This window comes from Carica papaya, chromosome 7 (assembly GCF_054855325.1).
Source record: "Carica papaya isolate Zhongbai chromosome 7, ASM5485532v1, whole genome shotgun sequence".
Classification (NCBI taxonomy): Eukaryota; Viridiplantae; Streptophyta; class Magnoliopsida; order Brassicales; family Caricaceae; genus Carica; species Carica papaya.
In genome coordinates this window covers 4,597,910-4,617,610 of record NC_142315.1, presented here as the reverse complement: position 1 = coordinate 4,617,610, position 19,701 = coordinate 4,597,910, and the positions used below count along the sequence as shown (strand labels likewise).

General features: G+C 32.8%; 1 protein-coding gene and 1 pseudogene across 5 annotated transcripts; one reads left to right on the top strand and one right to left on the bottom strand.

The window, feature by feature from the left end:
- Positions 1–4,385: 4,385 nt before the first annotated feature.
- On the top strand, positions 4,386–8,968 carry LOC110821990 (trihelix transcription factor ENAP1-like). Of its 4 annotated transcripts, XR_015813425.1 has the most exons (3): positions 4,388–5,680; positions 6,402–6,474; positions 8,185–8,537. XR_015813425.1 is itself a non-coding variant. In XM_022051983.2 (2 exons), the coding sequence occupies exons 1-2, from the start codon at positions 4,774–4,776 to the stop codon at positions 8,737–8,739; spliced, it is 939 nt and encodes a 312-aa protein (XP_021907675.2). In that variant the 5' UTR covers positions 4,386–4,773; the 3' UTR covers positions 8,740–8,968. The 4 variants fall into 4 exon arrangements, 3 of the variants coding, with proteins under 3 accessions (XP_021907675.2, XP_021907674.2, XP_021907677.2); XM_022051983.2 differs by lacking the exons at positions 6,402–6,474; positions 8,185–8,537 and adding an exon at positions 8,708–8,968 and having other exon boundaries at positions 4,386–5,680; XM_022051982.2 differs by lacking the exons at positions 6,402–6,474; positions 8,185–8,537 and adding an exon at positions 6,261–6,395 and having other exon boundaries at positions 4,386–5,680.
- Positions 8,969–10,298: 1,330 nt separating this feature from the next.
- On the bottom strand, positions 10,299–17,029 carry LOC110821894 (protein LIGHT-DEPENDENT SHORT HYPOCOTYLS 10 pseudogene; annotated as a pseudogene). Its single transcript, XR_015813327.1, has 2 exons — positions 16,290–17,029; positions 10,299–10,535 (listed from the first exon to the last, which is right to left on the bottom strand). The product of XR_015813327.1 is annotated as a protein LIGHT-DEPENDENT SHORT HYPOCOTYLS 10 pseudogene (transcript).
- Positions 17,030–19,701: the final 2,672 nt, after the last annotated feature.

Below are 19,701 nucleotides of genomic sequence, written 5' to 3'. Positions count from 1 at the left end.
CAAAAATCTAAAATCGGTATTGAAATTTTTTTTTGGCTAATTTTAGGGTTCCAGCATGGTGACACCGTTATGCTCCGGCACCGGTTCTGTCGTCTATAGCAGCAATTCACCTCAGCCTAACCGATTTTAGCCAGTTTTGGTCGAATACAAAAAGCACATTTGGAATCCTCAATTGACCAGAAAAATCAAAAAACCAAACCTGCCAGCGGGGGCGGGGGGTCTCCGGGTGCGGTAGCTCTGCCGGTTCCCCTTCGTAGCTGGGGTTTCTCCTTTAGTTATCTTGCATAGAAAGGGACGGTAAACATAATGGTTAAAGAATTGTGTGAAACAAAAAATGGGAAAGGGCTCATCGGAGAAATTTTAAGGTTTTGGCTGTGGCAGCTCCGCCGGGCTTTGCTCACGGTTTTCGATTCATCCGTCATCTCTTTTGCTTTGATATGGCTACAAGGAGACTTAGAATCGAATTTCGAGCTAGAAGGAGAAAAGTTTACATTTTTTGGCGGTCGATGGTGGCTTCGGTGCCGTTGCAGCCGGGGCCCGATCTTCTTTTCCAACAGGGGCTGGCAACTAGGGTTGGGTTCTCCTGCAAAGAGAAATTTAAATATCATCTCCTCTTCGATCCGAGTCGTCTGTTTGTGTCGATGTGGAGCGAGGAGGACTGTTCGATGGTTTTCTGTTTAGGCTGATGGCGTGGCGAATCCAGACCGTCCATCATGACCTATCTCGTCCGTTTGATCGCATCTAAAGAGAGAACGCATCTTGGCACGCGGATCACTGGGCACATGGATCACTCACATGGCTTCCCGCGTGGTGCCAATGTCAACGGGGATGCCATGCAGCATGCTCCGGTTTTGACGATATGTGAGATATTTTTTATTGGTCCGTGTATAAGCTATTGCTATCTTAAATGTCACTTGGAGTAAAAAATAATAGACAAGAAATTGTAAATTCTACTTAGAATAAAAAAAAAAACATGTAGAGAATCCTATTAAATTGTATGAAATTGAATTAACTTTGTCACTTGAAAAAAGAAAAATCTTGAAATAGAGATTAATGTATCTTACACATCTTTATTGACTTATAGTTATTGATAAATATAAAAAAATCTAAAAAAAGGTGAGTTGGATCTATAGATTTATGATAAAATTATGCACTTTTGTGTGTTCATCCATAATTGACTCTTATTCTCATTCGTTTTCTCTTTTTTTTTTTTTTTTGTGAGTGTTTGGATTGGCTTTGTGTAACACCCACCTAATTTTTTTTTATTAATAAATGTAATTTTCTAATTATTTAATTTATTTTACTATATTTTGTTTTATTTTAATTTAATGAAAAAAATTGAGTAAATTGATAAATGATTAAATTGAAAATAATTTTAGAAAAAGGGGTGAAAATTTAGATTCTGTAGATATTTTTAAAAGAAAAATCAGAAACTGGGGTCAAAATATAATTTAAAAAAATTACGTCATGTCAGACGGTCAGCAGTCCTGACCAACCAGGATGCGTTAAGTGGCAGAGGCGCTAACACGGGAGGCCACGCGGGGGAAGCCATGTGGGCGATCCGCGTGCGCGCGATCGAACGACTGAGATCCATTCTTACGCGTACGGATGACCCAGAGTGAATCGCGCACGGACGGTCCAAATTGGATCATGATGAACGGTCAAGATTCACTCCCTATTTAATCACGATCGGACGGTCCAGATCAAAAGTAATGGATGGTCTAGATCAAAAGCAGATGGGTATAAATAAACCCATCTGCACCTAAACCCTAACCTTAGCTGCCAGAACCCATCGCCGGAGAAGATAACCTAACCGCCGGGGAGACGACCGTCGCTACCTATTGCCGCATCGGAACCCTTTTCGACCACTAAAAGAGGTAAAAAAATTTTTTTTTGCACGAAATTTAATTTTAAACCCATCTATGGCTAAATCAAAGTGAAAGAACTAACCAATTGGCCCAAAAACACCGACGAAGCCCGGCGGCGCCGCCGTAGGGAATTTCACAAATCGCATCCGATGAGGCCCTTCTTGATTCCCATTCCGTGTAATTTTTCTACCGTTGTGATTACCGTTTTCTTCTCTATAAGTTGACCGAAACGAAACACCTAATCGTAACGTGAACCGGAGTAACCGCCGCACCAGAGAGCTCTACCGTCGATGAATTTTGATTTTTCGTATTTTTTCGGCTTACCGAGGCCCTTTAGTGTGTGTGCTCGCAGGAATCGATGTAAAATCGATCGAATTCGGCCGAAAATAGCCGACCCAAGGCGGACCGCCGCCACTCACCGAAGCACGGTAGAGCCTCTATGCCAGATTTTTTAAATTGGCCGAGTAGGCCCTGGGACTGATTTTGAGTTTTTTTGGGACATTTGTTGGTACTATAAGCGCGTTTTGTTGGTACTATAGGCGCAGTAAACCATTTAACTTTTTGATGTCAAATCAAGTAAGGATCTCCTACTCTATTTCCTATCATAAAATTGAAGTTTGAATAAATAATAATATGATATTTTGTACAAATTAAATAGATGTGCATAATTAATTACAGATTGCTAATGGAGCTCGAACCGGGCATGGTTCTCTGTTGATTTATGTTGATTTATTTTACAGTCTAAAAGCATGATGGTATCTGGTTTATGTATTTTATGGTTTAAATGCATGTATTACTACCTTACTTGACAACTGTTTGATTTTGAGATTTGAGACATGATTGCATTACTGGATACATGTTTATTTGTTTATGTGATTATATTTGATTTGATAATGGAGACTAAGGGAAAATAAGAAAGTGGTGTGATTATGTAAACAAATAGAATGACAGTCTTACTTGATATCATGAGAGATAGTGGATGGACTGGGTACATAGGGAACCCTATCGTGAACGTTGTCTCATACCGGATGGGATATGGAAACTTGGTAATTTGGCGCTCATACCGAACGAAGTATGAAGACGGCCCGTTTCACCCTCATACCGGATGGGGTATTGAGGTTTAATGTCTTTGGCGCTCATACCGGACGGGGTATGAGGACGGTCATGTAACTGAGATTGTTAAGGAAAAGGTTCACGTGTAGCGGGGACACCCTTATGAACCCCCATGGATACTAGTAGGCTGGTGAAATGAGAAACGGTTATGATTTGATTTATTATTAATGAATATGAATTTATGATATGTTCTATGTTACTGTTTGTTCATGAAGTTATAATCTACATGATATTATTGTCTCTATACGTTGTTTTCATAAATTTCACAATGGTAAGTGAACAGTAAATAATTTTATGAATGATAAATGTATTGGTTTGAATATAGTGCTCCATTAGTTGTTTTGATTTTCGACCAATATTTGTTTCTATGTTGTTGATATAGTGTGATATCCTTACTGGACTAATGTAGTTCATCCTTTATTTAACCATTTTAGATCAAGAAAACATGGTTCCAGAGCCCGATCCGTAAGAAAATTGCGAGTAGATGCTAGATACTTCATATTTTCTATTACTTTTTTTATTTCTCATGTTTCTTTTAGAAAATTCATTCCATAATGTTTGTTCAGTACTTTTAAATTATTGTATAACGGATGTAAACCTTAACCTTTTATTTCGCTTCCACACTTAAATTATTATATATTCTATTTTAAATTTTCGGGGTCGTTACACTTTGCCTCTCCCTCTTATCTAATCTCTCACTCTAAATCAATTAAGCAATTGTGAACATTTGATGTTAAAGATAAAAAGTGAGAATTTCTCATTCTATATTAGAATGATACCTAAAACTAAGGAGACAATTAGATAAGTTCAAGGTAAATTTCACTAAACCTTAATTTGACTCACCTCTGTAAAGAGTAAACCCGAATTCACCTCAAACTCCGGATAAGTTTAAAGTCTTTTTATTTTTCAGATCGAATCGATGAGTTATTTGATTCAAACTCTGATTTACTTATTTTTCATATTAATATAGATTTAAGTTATATTTGTACGAAAATAAAATTAAGAGTATATTTAATATGTTTAATAATATATACTAATTTATATTTTTTTAAAAATATATACATAATAAATCGAGTTTAGATGAATTTTAGAATGTCAAGCCCGAATTCATCTTCACCTATTTCTCTTCTCTTGCTAATCTGAATAAGACCTAATTCAAACTTGTATTTCAACCAAAAAAATTATATAAGATCAAATTCGAACGGTTCGAATTAAGTAGATTAAAGTATAAAATATCATTTTGAATTCTACTTGAAAAGAAGAGAGTATTTATTTATGTCTTATCTTTTTAGAACCCTAGAAGGAGTTTTTACAACTTGTCCAAACATCAATACTACACTTAATAAACTCTTAATTCCAAGGCATTACCAAAAAGAGAGGGAAAAAAGAAACTAAAAACGTTGAATTTGCTGTGTGAATAAAACGGTCAGACAGAATCGATGCGCGTGTAAAAGTAATATGTTTCAAGTGTTTGTTAGTGGGTAAGTTATGTAGGAAACGTACGTCCCCCCAACTAAAAAAACGTAGCCGAGCCGATTCCGATAACCCGCAACAAGCCACCAACGCACGATAATGCTTCCGCTCACGCGCTCTCCCACATCCCGGCGACTACCTCTCCCTCTATTATTCCCTCTCTCTCCCCTACTCTTTCGGCTCATGCGTCCGGCGCGTCATCGCCGCACCGACCTCTCCTTTCCTAATATTAGCCCCCTACGCTTCCTTTCCAATAAATCGCCTTTCTCAATTCCCCACCACCACCACCACCACCACCACCACCACCACCACCACCACCATGGCCGATCAAACGGATTCCTTACCGCCGTCTGTTTCTACTAACCCTACCGCTACAGCAACTGTTGCAACCCCTCCTTCTCGTCCTTTGCCGGTTCGCGAGGACTGCTGGAGCGAGGAGGCAACGGCCACTCTAGTTGAGGCTTGGGGTCGTCGTTACGTCGAGTTGAACCGTGGGAACCTTCGTCAGAAGGATTGGCAGGAAGTCGCCGACGCCGTCAACGCTCTCCATGGTCACACCAAAAAGACGCACCGTACCGATGTTCAGTGTAAGAACCGGATCGATACGATTAAGAAGAAGTACAAGATCGAGAAGGCTCGTGTTACCTCTTCTAATGGAACCCTAACGTCTTCCTGGCCTTTTTATGAGCGTATGGATTGTTTGATCGGATCTAATGTTACGCTGAAGAAACCTTCTCCGTCACCTAAGTTTTCGCCTACGGCGTCGCATCAACCGACGCCGCCTCCTCCTCCTGCTAGATTTTCGCCTCCGGTGGCTCTACCGCTTCCTTACAAGAAGGCAGGCACGCCGACGGCGGTGGCGGCATTGCCGCAGAAGAGAGGGGCGCCGGACGATGGATATTTCAGGAGGAACTATTCCGCCATTGCTGCGGCCGCGGCAGCTGCGGAGAGTGACGAAGAGGAGGAGGATGGAGAGGGAATGGGGGAGGATGGAGAAGGAGGGAGTGAGGGAGAGGAGGGGGGACTGAGGAGGTTAGCGAGAGCGATAGAGAGGTTCGGTGAGGTGTACGAGAGGGTTGAGGGAGAAAAGTTGAGGCAGATGGTGGATTTGGAGAAGCAGAGGATGCAATTTGCCAAGGATTTAGAGGTTCAGAGGATGAGGATGTTCATGGATACCCAGGTTCAATTGGAGAGGATCAAGCGCGGCAAGCGCTCTGGTTCCAGTGGTGAGTGAGAACGATTCATCCTGATCATCTTTGTTGTTGAGTTTAGTTTTTGTCCATGTTGATTTTGCATTAGGAGGACGTTTTGTTTGTTTATATGGATTTGTTAATTTAGGAATCCTTGTTAGATTTAGGAATCCTTGCTTACATCTTGCTTAAATTGATTACGTTCTTAAAACTTTTTGCTATTATGGATACGTTGATGCTTGCGTGAAGAAGGTCGAAGGTTGTATAATTTTATTGGCTGTTGGATTTAAGTTGAATTGCTGGCTGTTTAGGGAGAAAGAGGGTTGACCATACTAATTACCTTTCCTTTGATCATTATGCAATTATTTTACTCTTAGTGTATAAATATGTCAGAAAAACAAAAAACATATCTCTTACTTCGTGAACCTCAAAATTCTGCCAAGTGTTCACTTAATAGAGCTTATTTATGAGTTGTCATTCCACTAAAAACTTTACTTCCAACGTAGCAATGTGCATTTTAAATTGCCTGGCAAACATGGGCGGGCCTAACTTGTGTGAACTATGTACTTAGTGTTCATCTTTCTAACACACTATTTTTGCCCTTTTAATTGTCTAGCAATGTCAATATCAATATCCGTGCTTCCAATCTTGGTTGCACTTCAGTGAGCATTCTGACTGCATGCAAAATGGTAAAAGCAAGGTTTGGAAGCATGGAGTGGTAGCCAGATGTTTAACATAATTTACCTACGTGGTGCAGATATGGATAATTGACAGTTTTTTAGGTATTTGATGTAGGCTACATCCATTGAGAAGCCTTGTTGCTTACTAAGGTCAGTTTGAAGTCTTTGATCATTATGTTGTCTGATAGATAAGTTTGGTATTAGCGTGTATTAATGTTGTTATGTTCTTATTGGTTAGCTAATGTGAATTTTGGTTTTTTAGGGTAGAGTGGATCAAGTTTGGATCAGGGTTAATTAAGATAACAAGTTTGGAGAATGTGTAGGGAGTATATATGTTAATGGTGTGAGTTTTGGATTATTGGAAGTGCTACTTTCAAACTTGATTAATGTTGTTTTCTCAAATACGTTTATTGAATTCCAGAAAAGGGTAACCTAAGAAACTAGGACCGAGAAAACATTTGTTATAGATTGATTGCTTTGGAGAATGAACTCTAAATTTTTTTGGAGTAAATCAGAGGCACAAAGGTAGAGAAGTATAGTAATACCATTCACAGCAGTTGATTGGACTTGTATGTAAAATAGCAACATGGTATTTTGAATAAAAGATTTTTAATGTAATCCTGCGAACAGTGAATTGGCAGTCATGTCAATAGGTACTAAATGTGTATCTTTCATTTCCAATGCCTTTTGACAACACCTCCTTTTAATAAAAAGGGTTGAAACAGTGAGCTTTTGCCACAATTTCTACTATGCTAGACTGCTTTTGACACCGCATTTCAAATTAAAGTTTATGCTGAAAATATTAAAAGTTAGCTTGTGAAAAAGGACTTCGGATTAGGTATGTGTTAAGTTGGTTCTTGGATTAGTTGATAATTATTGACAAACGGTTATCAGATGGAATTGAGATTGTCCTTTGCATTTCTCAAGGTAGTGACTGATGTTTGTTTGTGCTCCAGTGTTATTGTTAATGGCTTCTATCTTAGAATTTTGTGATGTGCCTTTTGGATCTGGAAATGTTTTTTCCTCAAGCAACTTGATCCTCCATGCTTGAGCTGCTGGGATGAGTTATAAATATGCAATCTGCTTGTGAGTTCTCTTTTTCTTTGTAGAAAGCTAAGGATCTGTGCTTCATGGATTGGATTTTTTTTTTGGACATAATTCTATCTGATCTGAACTATTAGCAAATTTTCATTCTTAGAGATATATCTGCGGTTTGACTTGGATTGATTTTCAAATTTTAGTATATTCTCTATTTTTCTTTTCCAGTATATCAGTTGCACTATAAAGAAAACTTTTATGTTGCTCTGTGAAGTGGCCCTTATTTTTTGGTAGAGATGTCGACTTGCACAATCCTATGCTGTCAATTTGCCTATCACCTTTAGTTATCCACCAGAAGCTCTAGCTTGAGATTCAGATCCTTAAATGTGATAGAGCTTAGATATGAAGTCTGAAAGGTGATGACTTCTGTTATCTTGGTTGGTATATGATGTCTGCAACGAGAACACCAATCTAAAATGATGTTTATGCACTGTTCGTGGCAGTGGTGGTTGTTTGTGCTTTACTTATCCAAATGTTTGTGGAAGTTGCTTAGTTAAATATTACTGTTATTGTTTCAACTTTCTAGTTTATCCGTTTTTACTATGGAAGACTTAGGAATGATGTTTGTTTCCTTCTGTCCCTATTATTATTACTTCTGAACTAGAAAGTCAATGCAAGAATGAAATCATGTTTGATGAAATAAGGAAACAGCTACAGGCTATTTTGCTATATTCTATTCCTTGGCTATAGATTTAGTTTTGTGATTTTATAATATGATTTATGGCAGAATTTGTTTTAATAATCTTTGGTTCTTTCTTACAGACATTTATAGCTAGCTGGCGTCAGTGGTAGGTTGGAAAGAATTACTGTGGGCTAAAATCATGGAGAATCTTGATTTTTATACTTACCCTACAAGTATATAGAGTTCTAGCTGATACTTGCGAAAGAAATTTAGCAGAGTTGGGAAATGGAGTTCTTAAGAAATACTTTTCTACCTGCAATTTGTGTTTCAGCCAAAACTTATTATAACTTAATTTGGCTAGTTGCTCGTTGCCAGAGTGTGGCCTTTGTGTCTTGAGTTTAGTTGGTAAAGATCTGTAAGTTGGACATTGTAGTTTGTAACTTTGATTTTTTCTTGCAATGTACAAGATTAGGACTATTGACAGATTAGAGAATATTGTTCCGAGTCTTGTGATTTATCTTTTGTATGTTTGGAAGTTGTGATGCAAGTCTCTCAAGGTTGAGAAAGGGAGTGTGGTTTTTCTGCCTCAAAATCGCGGGATCTAGATTCCAGGGAACAGACTTTTTCTAATTCAGGTTGCAACTCATTTTGTTTTTCTTGCAGAGATAGATCCCGTCTGTTCCTGGAGCTTGTGACACTTGAAATGAATTGTTAGCATGTCGGGGATTGTTAACATTCGAGTAGATGGGCAATTTTTGTCCAGCAGATCTTAAAGTTGGAACAGAACAAAATTCATTAGCACAGATGGTTTATTTAGTGACGGGAAGAAAATTCATAACTCGTAATTTGTTCCACTTCATTTTGAGCGTAGAGGCGGTTGGTTCTAGGTTTAAAATTTACAAAACTCAGTCCAAAATTGATCTCTCTCTCTCTCTCTATATATATATATATATCTCATATTTTTATTAAAAAATATGTTTATATTATAATAAATTTTTTCATCCTCACTAATATATTTCTGATTAATTAATTAATATGCAGCAAAAAAAAAAAAAAAAAAAAAAAAACGGGTCCATTGAATTTGGCTTTAGGTTTTTTGGATTACGTTGAAACTATATGAAACTATATGACTTAGGATCTATACATCTGATTTTTCTAAGCATAAATTAATTTCCTGATAGTTTGTCACAAATTGAGAAACTTATTTGGTGATAAATATAATCTTTGAAGTGATTGATTTCCCTTTTTAGTGTACTTACCTTTCTGGCAAATGTTACAATTTTGGTGAGAAATATACTATTTTCTTGGATTATAGATATTCTATAATTATTAGAATCATGCCCAAAAATCCATAGAAAAGAAATTGATATAGGAATGCCAGGGGTGGCAAAAGGTGCTTAAATTCATGGCTGCTACGGCAAATCACGATATATTCAGTCAAAAAAAAAAATATTATTTTCTTAGTTAAAGTAGTCGCCAAAAAAAAAATATATATATATATATAACAAAAGCAAAAATTAATCCATTGACAGGAGGAGATGGGACTGAGAATGGGTTTAGGATCCACTAAAGGGTTTTTTATTTATGGATTGGCAAATTCTAGAGGGGTGAAGGGTTTAAATTTATTTCAAATTTAGAAATTTGTTTATTTCTATATGAAAGTAGGAGTTTAAATAGTTTTAGTAATTTATAGAAGCAATATATATAAGTGATAAACGCGCTGATTCTTTTGATGTGTGTGGTGCTTCTGCCATGAATTTAGTAAAGTTTAAAGTTAAAAAAATAATAATAATGTTTTAGTAAAGTTTATCATGAAAAAATCATTTCAATTTAGAATATGATATTAGATTTAGTTAGTTATATTATAGAATAATTAATAATAAATATTAAAAAGTTATATAATAATAATTAATATAATTATTTAAACAATATAATGTTTTTAAAATTACTTTAATAATTTAGATTATTTTAAAAATTTTATTTCAATTATTTTATTTAATATAACATTAAATTAAAACTATTAAAATAAATATTTTTCTTAAATATGTTATGATAAAGCATGAATTAAAATATAACATAAAACATGAGCTAACAAAGTATTATGCTTGCGAGGAGATGAATCAAGAAACACTTTCTGTTCCTGAATATATAATTTAATATATCTATCATTTTGTGGGATTTTAGAATGTAAATTAACGACCTACATACAAAACAATGTGATATATATATGTATATGTATACATATATAAATCTATTGCATAAAACATGAAATTTGGTTTCTATTAAAACAGTATAAGTATGATATATGCATACATGTATATATCTATTGCTAGGCTTATAACTCAGAAATGGAACAAGCATTTAAAATTCGGAAGTAGAAGTCTAGAGGGTATGCATGAAGTATTTCAAGTTTGACATTTTTCCCTATGAATACATGCATAATTGCGATGAGTCTGTCTATATATATATCCCATCGCTCTCTTAGATTTTCCTGCAAAGTAATGTTCACAAATGCAATTGTTAGTTGTAGTTGATTTGTTCACTTACAACAATTGAATTGCGTAATACTTTCATGTAAAAAAAATTAACTCGATGAAACGTGCATGACAAGAGATTACGTATGTTTTATGAAGGATCATTTTGTTTTGTTTTTTTAAAATGAAAGGTAACGAGTAACTTTGTAATATAAATATATCTTAATCTAAAAAACCAAATAAATAAGAATAAAATTGAAAGTTATCTATAAAGTTGAATACCTTTGAATAAACAAATAAGAAAAATTAACTATGATTAGAACAAATTCATAATGTAATCAAGGCATATCCAAATTAAAGCAACAAAAGTTTAGAAGGATAAATGAGGTAGAAAGAGTTGGGAAATAACAAAAAAAAAAAATATTCGGTAGGAGTACCCAAATTATGATAGAAATATTTTGTTATGCACAATGGTTTATTGGCTTTTAGTGCACTTGTTCACGAAGAAAAAACTAACTGTACTTTGGATGCACTTTTGATATGGCTAGACTTAGCTTCAAGATGGTTCACATGTATAAAGTTCTTGAAGTGATTGCTTTTCCTTTTATCATACTAGTATGTAGACAAATGTCATAGTTTTCGAGAGATAATTTACTATAGTTTTGAATTATAAATAATATATAATTATACAAATTGTTAGTTTGAATATGTTAATTACATGTAGCATAATTTTCCCCATATGGTTAAAGAATGTAATTCTAACTAAAGTTTTCACAATTTACAATAAGGAAGCAAATAAAATCCTTCTTTTTTAGATGATGAGTTTTTTTTTTTTTTATTATTTATCATATTTTGAATCATATATCTTATATAATATGCTAAAAATTAAAGTCTCGTGCTTTCTTGGGAATTATAATGGAACCAAATGCTAGAGACTACTCACAAAGCTTATCTGATTTTTTTTACTAAAAGAAGTTTGAAATCGTTTATTTGGTTTTCACTTGGTTTACATATGTGCTAGGTTTGTTACTCGATGTTTACTCTATCTATAAGATGTGTTCTTTTAGCACTAAAGATTAGATACTTGAACTTTTTTTGCCATGAAGCTACTTCAATTGACAAATAACTAATTATTTGAGGAGTTAAAAGTCCATTAAAGATGCTCAAATAAAGCCAACAAATTTTTTTTTCCCTACTAAGTTCAATTGACATGTTACTATCATTATAGACCCAATGAGAATTAAGGCAACAAAATCTTAGTTACCCCCTCACCTAACCTTAATCATGACAGTAACCATCTGAGCAGCAAAAATTATATATAAGCAGTCCTTATAAGTTGGGGATCCCAAAATTCTCTCTATACATTATATATCTCAAATAAGCATCTCATATAAATATTCTCACGTCTAAAATAACATATAACATTTGACCACTCTAATAACTTCTGATGCTAATATCTCTTTCCTCATTACTCATTTTAATATCGAAGGATTATCATAAAGATATATGGCTCCTGTTGCCTATTGACTAACGTTTGTTTTGCAAGTTAAGGACCAAAAAATCTCACATCATAATAATTGACACTGTTTTTTGGAATAACTTGCTTTTTAAAGAATGAGAAATCGCTAAACAAAATGTCTACAAAAGCTAACAACTATCAATAAGGGAACCATTAATTTAAGAAATCTAGTCACAAATACCTTAATATAATAACTAACCAAATTAACAAGCTCTTTAAGCAAGTAACTAGATTGATGTAAAGAAAACAAGAACTATAGTAAAAATCAGTATACACCCTTAATTAATTTTCTTTCAATAGTCTATAAAACTATCATAGTGAAATCTACATATCTGTATACTGGTATACTAAATATAATAATTAATTTAGAGGTGCATTCAATATGTTTGGATGTAAAATAATTGATTGGATATTTTTCTATCAGCTTAAGCTTCGACAGAATCAACTCAATCAATTATTTGTTAATATCAAAACCTGAGGTCTAGTTTTCAAGTTCTGGTAACTTCATATATGTTTTATTAAAAAATACAAACAAATAAAAAATGAAGGCAACAATAATAAAAATGACTTAAAGAGGAAAAAAAATGGTTAGTCTTTAAGTTAGATTTCAGAAAAGCTACAAATTTGATCAATTGGTCATTCTTAGATTAAGATGTTTGAAAAGCTAAGCTTCAAACAAAAATTGAGGACGTGGGTGAACTATTATATGTTTAAAGTATCAATTTTCGTGCTTGTGTATAAATCACTTACCTTATCTTTTTTTATATGGTAAAGGGTTGAGGCAAGGGGATTCACTCTCTCATATGCTATGCAATGTTTAACTGTATTATTTATGAGGGGGTGATAAAGAGATTTTAGTTGAGATAAGAGTTAAGATAGAAGGGTTACAAGTCAATTTTTGCAGTTTTGCATATAGTACTTTGATCTTTTGAAGGCCAAGATTGGAAGAGATAGAAGTGGTCAAAAGGATTTTGAGGCAATATCTAAATTGAATATTAATTTAAAAAGGTTCACTGTCTATTATCTCTTTATTGGACATAGATATCTTAGGTTGGGCTAGGAAAACCAAGTGAAAAAATGGTTATTTTTCATTAAACTATTTAGGATTGCATTTGGGAGTAGTATCACTAATCCTAACTTAGAGATCAATCCCAGATAAAATGGAGTCGAGATTAGTTTTTGAAAAAATATTTTTATCAACTGTTAGTCAACTCATTATGATTTAATGTGTCTTGACTTATTTAATTTTTACATTTCTTTAATGAAAAATATATTTGGTAGTATCAAATAGATTAAAAACTACACTTGGTTAATTGGGATACAGAGACAAAGAATGAGCCCCATGGACGATTGGTGATAAAGAGGCTATAAATGATGAATAGGGCATTTCTCACCAAATAGATATAGAGGTATGCGCAAGATAAAAGTAGTCTATGGAGGAAGGTTATAGCTGTAGTGTACCAATTTTCTAGTAATAGAATTCTCCCCTTAATTGAAACCCTTTTACTCCGAATAAACTTTTTAAAAGGGAATTATCAAATAAATATCTTAGCTCGTAGGAGTTTCAAAGTTCCTAATAGATGGTTTTCTCAATGAAAACTGGCAAGGGAAAAAAAGTGAAGTCTTATAGATATTTAGGTTGAAGAGTTCATCATTGACATCGTTTTCTTAGGTTGTTGCACTAATAGTGTATCAAGATGTGACTATGGGCAATAGTGTGATTTAGGGGGAAGTTGGCATTGGGTATCCTTTTGAAAATGCCATGTTTAATTGAGAGAAGGATCATTTGAGGGACTTAAGTGGACTTATTAAGAGGAATTGAGTTAAACAAGCATACGGTGGGATGGGATGAGAGTGGTTTTATTCTATAAGAGAATTAGGAGGCTTGCCTCTACGATTCATGATGAAGAATCACCTTCAGATGCACAATATTTCTTCAGTCTAAATGTGATGATTGATTGTATTTTGTAACTATTTTGAGCTTAGAGTTTGTCTTTTACCTATTTATGTGAATAAGTTGTCTTATTTTTTTGAGTGCTTTTCCTTGAAGTTTTCTCAAGAGTATTGTTTGTGTCGAGTTAACATTATAGTTTCAATACGCGACCTAATATATATGATCTTCTGCATGTATATCCAACTTTGTTTTAGCTTGCAGATTTATACTTGGTAAAATCTAGGATACTTGAGGAAGTCAAGTTTTTAAGTTATCCCTATTACGTGTAATAATGTGTTTCGATCATGTTTTGTACTTGAGAAAACTAGCGTTAGGATCACCGCGAGGTTGGAATTTTAACAATAAGGCTATCTTCATTATATTATCAAAAGCAACTCAAATGTTATGGGTCGTTGAGGTTTTGTATGGAGGGTGCTGAGGGGACATCTTCCATCTTCCACCATGATGATGCAAACATTTAGCAACCTTTCTCTAACCATCTATGGTGGACTTTGTGTACTTCGGGGATCATTTCCTTTGTTTGTTATGTATTGTAATTATTATTTAGTTTTGGGGTGAGTTTCATTAGTTTCTTTTCTTATTTTTATGGTGTTACAATAATGCTAAAAGTTTAACTCTTCTTAAACAAATATATAGTCAAAACGATGATATAGTTAAAAGATTTTAAATATTGTTTTCATTATTTTTTATAAAATTATTATATATTATCTTGATTATTTGTAAGTTTACAATTCTTAGGTGCTTACATATATAAGTACATCTATAGATATATATATTAATGTAAAAAATATTTTTATTAGTACATAAAACCTAATTTTCTTAGTATTCTCTAGGTGCAATTTTAAGGTAATCGATTGCCGTATATTTGGATTTGAATATGATAAAAGAAATATGTAGTAATTTTTTTAATTTTTTTACCAGTATTTAGACCATAGTTATTTCATTTAATGTAATCAATATTTTACGTGTATTAGGTTGGCTTTATCAATAATCTAAATTATGTTAAGTGGTGGGCATAGTTGTAGTGTGTGTAATTGTAAGATTATATCAACTCCAATTGTTTCAGTGAAAGTTTACCCTTATTTCTAGGAAAAAATATATAAATTATATATTTGATTATTTATTGTTAGTTTAAAATTTTTGAATAATTGGTTTAAACCTAAAATTTAATATATGTATATAACTTTCTCATAAGAGATTAGTGTTTTAAATATTGCTAACTTAAGTTTTTAAATAATTTATTATTGAAGTTTATGATTTATTGCTCTTGGGAAATGAGTTGTTTATATTTACTGAAAAATATAAATATACTGTTTGAAGAGTATATACATGAAAACATTTTGAGTTTTGTGTATATGATGGATAGTTGTTTGTCTTTAATTACTGAATATTAACAAGAGATGCATGTATAATTAGTTTCTTTTTTTTATTTATTTGTTCTTTGGGCCTTTTGTTAAAAAGGGCAGGGAGCAGAGAGGGTACCAAATTCATACTCCAATAATTATGTCAGATTTTAAATGTATGAATTAACCAGAGCCGAGAAGACTAGCTCCAAATTGTCCTTTTCTAATTTTCCATCCTTGGGGATCAAGAAGGTCCGGATCATGCAACAGTGAACTAGTTAGCTAGCTAACATAATAAGGAAATTTTTGTGGAGGATAATCCAAATCTATGCGCATATATATATATATATATATACGTTTTAAATATACATAAGTTCCACATATATGTGTATGAAAAATCACATGCAACGTATGATATATATCACATGGCCATTCATGGGGAGCACAAAATCCACACAGAATCATAAACAATCCAAAAAGTAAATAACTCAGACATTTTTTTAATTAGGAAACCACAACAACACTGTTTATGCTATTTGCATGATTTGAGAGAGAGAGAGAGAGAGAGGAGAGATAGATAGAGATGGATAGAGAGAGAGAGTCTATGTGTGCTTTTGCTTCAATCATGGCATTTACTCTAGGGTAAAAAAAAAATTAATTACTAACCTTCTGCTGCTCATTCTCCATGTTCTCTCCAAGATTAGGGTTTTTGCAGACATGGGTTTAGGGTTTTATCAAGAATTAAAAAAGAAGACCCTCATTTATCGAGAGCTTTACGAAGAAGATTATATATATGCTGATGGTTTCCTGATTATTATCGTGGGATCGATCAAGTTACTACAATTGAATATATTAGGAAATTAATGAATTTGCATATGTATATATGTATATATGTTGTGTATGATGATGATGATGATTGTATGATTCAATTCAAGAACAAAGAAATTCAATTTACCAATATCCATTGAAGAGATTCTAAGTCGAGTGCTTAGACGACTTTGCTTCATCAATTGACTTGATTTGATTCTTCTTCCTCTTCTTCTTCTTATACGGTATCCCTCTAGCCTTAGCCTGACACTCCCTCACTTCACGCAAATAAACCCGGATAGCTCCGTTCCCAAAAGGGTTCGTCTCAGGAGATCCACCGTGCTCCTCGTAGGCGGCTCGAAGGCGTCCGATAAGCGCATCGAGGCTTCCCCACGCCTGTTTCATAGGGCAAGCACAAGGTGCGGGTGGGTCAGGTTGGCCAAAGAAGACGCAGCCATGATGGTGAACCCTGGTCTTGCCAAATTGGTCAAGGTACCTTAAGAAATCAAGAACATGGTTGCAGTTACACTGAGAAACTGAAACTGGAGGTCTTTGATTCTTCAAGTACTGTCCAAAGGTGTTCCAGTCTCGACGCTTCTGCGACTCGTAACGGCTGAGCGGAGCCGGCTGCGGCTGCGACTGGTGGCTGTTAGCCGCAGAGGTCGATCGAGAGGAACTACCTTGATCAGCTACATGATCTTGATCAGCAGCTGAAGCTGACATAGTGGTGATAAGAATTGATTAACTTTAACGGTGGTAATAGCTTGTTTAAAAAGAAAAATTGGGTAGGAGAAGATGGAGAATTAGTCTTTGTTTATTTTTGGTAAGAAATGATAAAAAGGTGTTGGGAAATTTGAGAAGGTGAAAGAATAGGGGAAACGATGCAGTGTGGAAGAAGAGAAATTAAAAGATGAAAATTAAATCACAATCTTTCTGATGGGTGTTGTGAGGAGACATGCCATGGGCCCTATCAACCTGCTTTTCTTCTTCTCTCTAATTTCTTTTTCCTCCTTTATATTCACATACCGTATATATATATATATATATATATATATGTACACACACACGTATATGTATGCATACATACATACATACATACATATATATATATATATACACAATTTCATTTAACAAGATGTCATGATCATTGCAATCATTGTCATTTGAATTATGGCGCTGATCATGATTTTTAAGGTTCTTTACTTTCTGGAATTGCTTTCTACACTAGTTAAGACTATACTTAATTAATTAAACAAAGGGAGAAAAAAAATAACTTACACAAGAACATACCTTGTTTGTCCAATGTATATTACTTAATTTTTAAACAAATAAATTTAATTAAAAATATTTATATTGGTTTTATATATATGTACTCTGTAGTGGTGCTGATATAACTGTACAAAATTAATAATTTTTTATTTTTATTTTTTCTGAACGAAAGAAAATGCATTAGTTTTGTTCTTTAATGAGTGAAATTATTAAGAATTGTTTGATGAGATGAGATAGCAATATATATATATATAGAGAGAGAGAAATATATATATATATATATATATATAGTTCTAGAAGGCATATTTATTTAAATTGTTCATCAGCAAAAAGATTTCCTAGGTGCTGTATGGTTTTTCTTTTAACTACATCATATTCTATTCATTCACCACTAAAAAAGCAATAATGAACTATAGGACAGAATGGTATATATGTATATATCTCATAGTGCTGTCCCTCATGTTTTAGTATATTTAATTAAATTATTAATTATTCATAAATATCCGTATACCTACTGAGTATTTTGTTTTTAAAATTATTTAAAATTATACTTATAGACTGACCATGCTTAATATTTTATAACTATATAATAACATTATATACTAGAAAATATTACTATTTCTTCTACTCATATTGTTGCCTTGATGCATCATAATAGAAACTTTTCACCACATACGAGGAGTACCAGAGATGCCCTCAAATCATGTTTGAAATACTGCAGGAATATACATATACATATATATATATATACATAATATATTTTTCTGAGTTGATGGGTATGCATGAATTGATAAGTATTGATGATTATTTGTGAGTTTATTGGTGATAGTGGAGCCAGCGGATCGTTTAAAATTATGAAATTAGGAAGAGTAGCTAGCATATATATATATATATATATATGTCTTGCAATTAATTAAAAAAAAAAAAAAGATTTTAAGAGACTGCCAAACTTTTGATTTTGAATTGAAAGTAAATTTCTTTCTTGGTCTCGCACAAAATACAAATCCATAGAAAACGAAGATTGAGAATTCTTCTCTGATAGATTTTATATGGATTCCAAAGACTATTATATAAAATGTATTGAAATTAAACTAATTATATATGTACTGAACCATGACTGTGTGTGCATGTATATATATATATATATATATATTGGTAATTAATTATCATAACCCATTAAAGAAGCATTTAAGAAGCAAAGAGAGCATAAAAATCATGTTTAATTTCGACAACCTCAGTACCATTAATTACTCTTGTACACAGAAATTAGGAAGTTAATTTTATTAACCTTATTCTCACTGTATATCCAATTCAAGATATGTCTATATTTAGTGAATCTAATGCAATCTTATAACCATTCTCTCATAATTTCATTTAATTCAGTACAAAATTATAATTTCTTGGTAGGCTTTAATTTTCCAAGAAATATATCCAATTTGCCCATTTTATACCTGAAAATCCTCATTGAAAATGATTTCAATATGTATTAAAAGACAAAACCCAGATTTATTAAAGTCTTCGTTTGCTGTAAATAAAGATAGTTAGTACTTAAAATCTATTTCTTATTAGTAATAAATTCTTAACTTGTATTATAAGTAACTATAACATATTTATTATGATGTTCTTGTAGCTTTCACTAAATATGTAGGACATGTATATATTATTAAAAAATGTATTTCACAACTTTAATCTAATTATAAGTTGTACTGCTGGATCCTATCTGTGAGTGATTTTGAAATGTTTTACAGTAGTATTTACCAATTTTATAATCTAATAAAAGTATATTAAACATGTCTTCCAATTTTTTCCAATAAATATATATTAATGATTTGGGTAGGTATTAAAGTAGTAATTTACCAATTTTCTTTTCTAATGTACCCTTCCATATATATGTAAATAAAGTTAGAGCACATTTAGTCACATCATCATATTCTACTTAATATTTATTTAACATTCTCTTTTATTTATAAAAAAAAAAATAGATAATCAGATTTGTAAGATTAACATAAAGATAATAATATTTAATTATAAAATATTTAGTAATAACTAAATTACTGCAATCGATAATATTTTAATTTTACATAAATTTTTTTATTCATATAGAATAACATATATTTAAATTTATTTAATATTTTCATTTATTTATGATAAATATGTATTTAAATTTATGATCTTGATAACATTTTATGTTATAATATTTAAGAACAAATTACTAATTGAGTCTATAAATAAATTAAATTATAGATTATGTTATAATTTAGTCTTAGATTTTTTTTCTATATAATTTAATC

Bases quoted from the DNA above. Each gene is read 5' to 3' on its own strand.
- LOC110821990 (XM_022051982.2), top strand. From the start codon at position 4,774: ATGGCCGATCAAACGGATTCCTTACCGCCGTCTGTTTCTACTAACCCT. The intron at 5,681-6,260 runs GTGAGTGAGAAC...TTAATTGTCTAG, and splicing joins CAAGCGCTCTGGTTCCAGTG to CAATGTCAATATCAATATCC.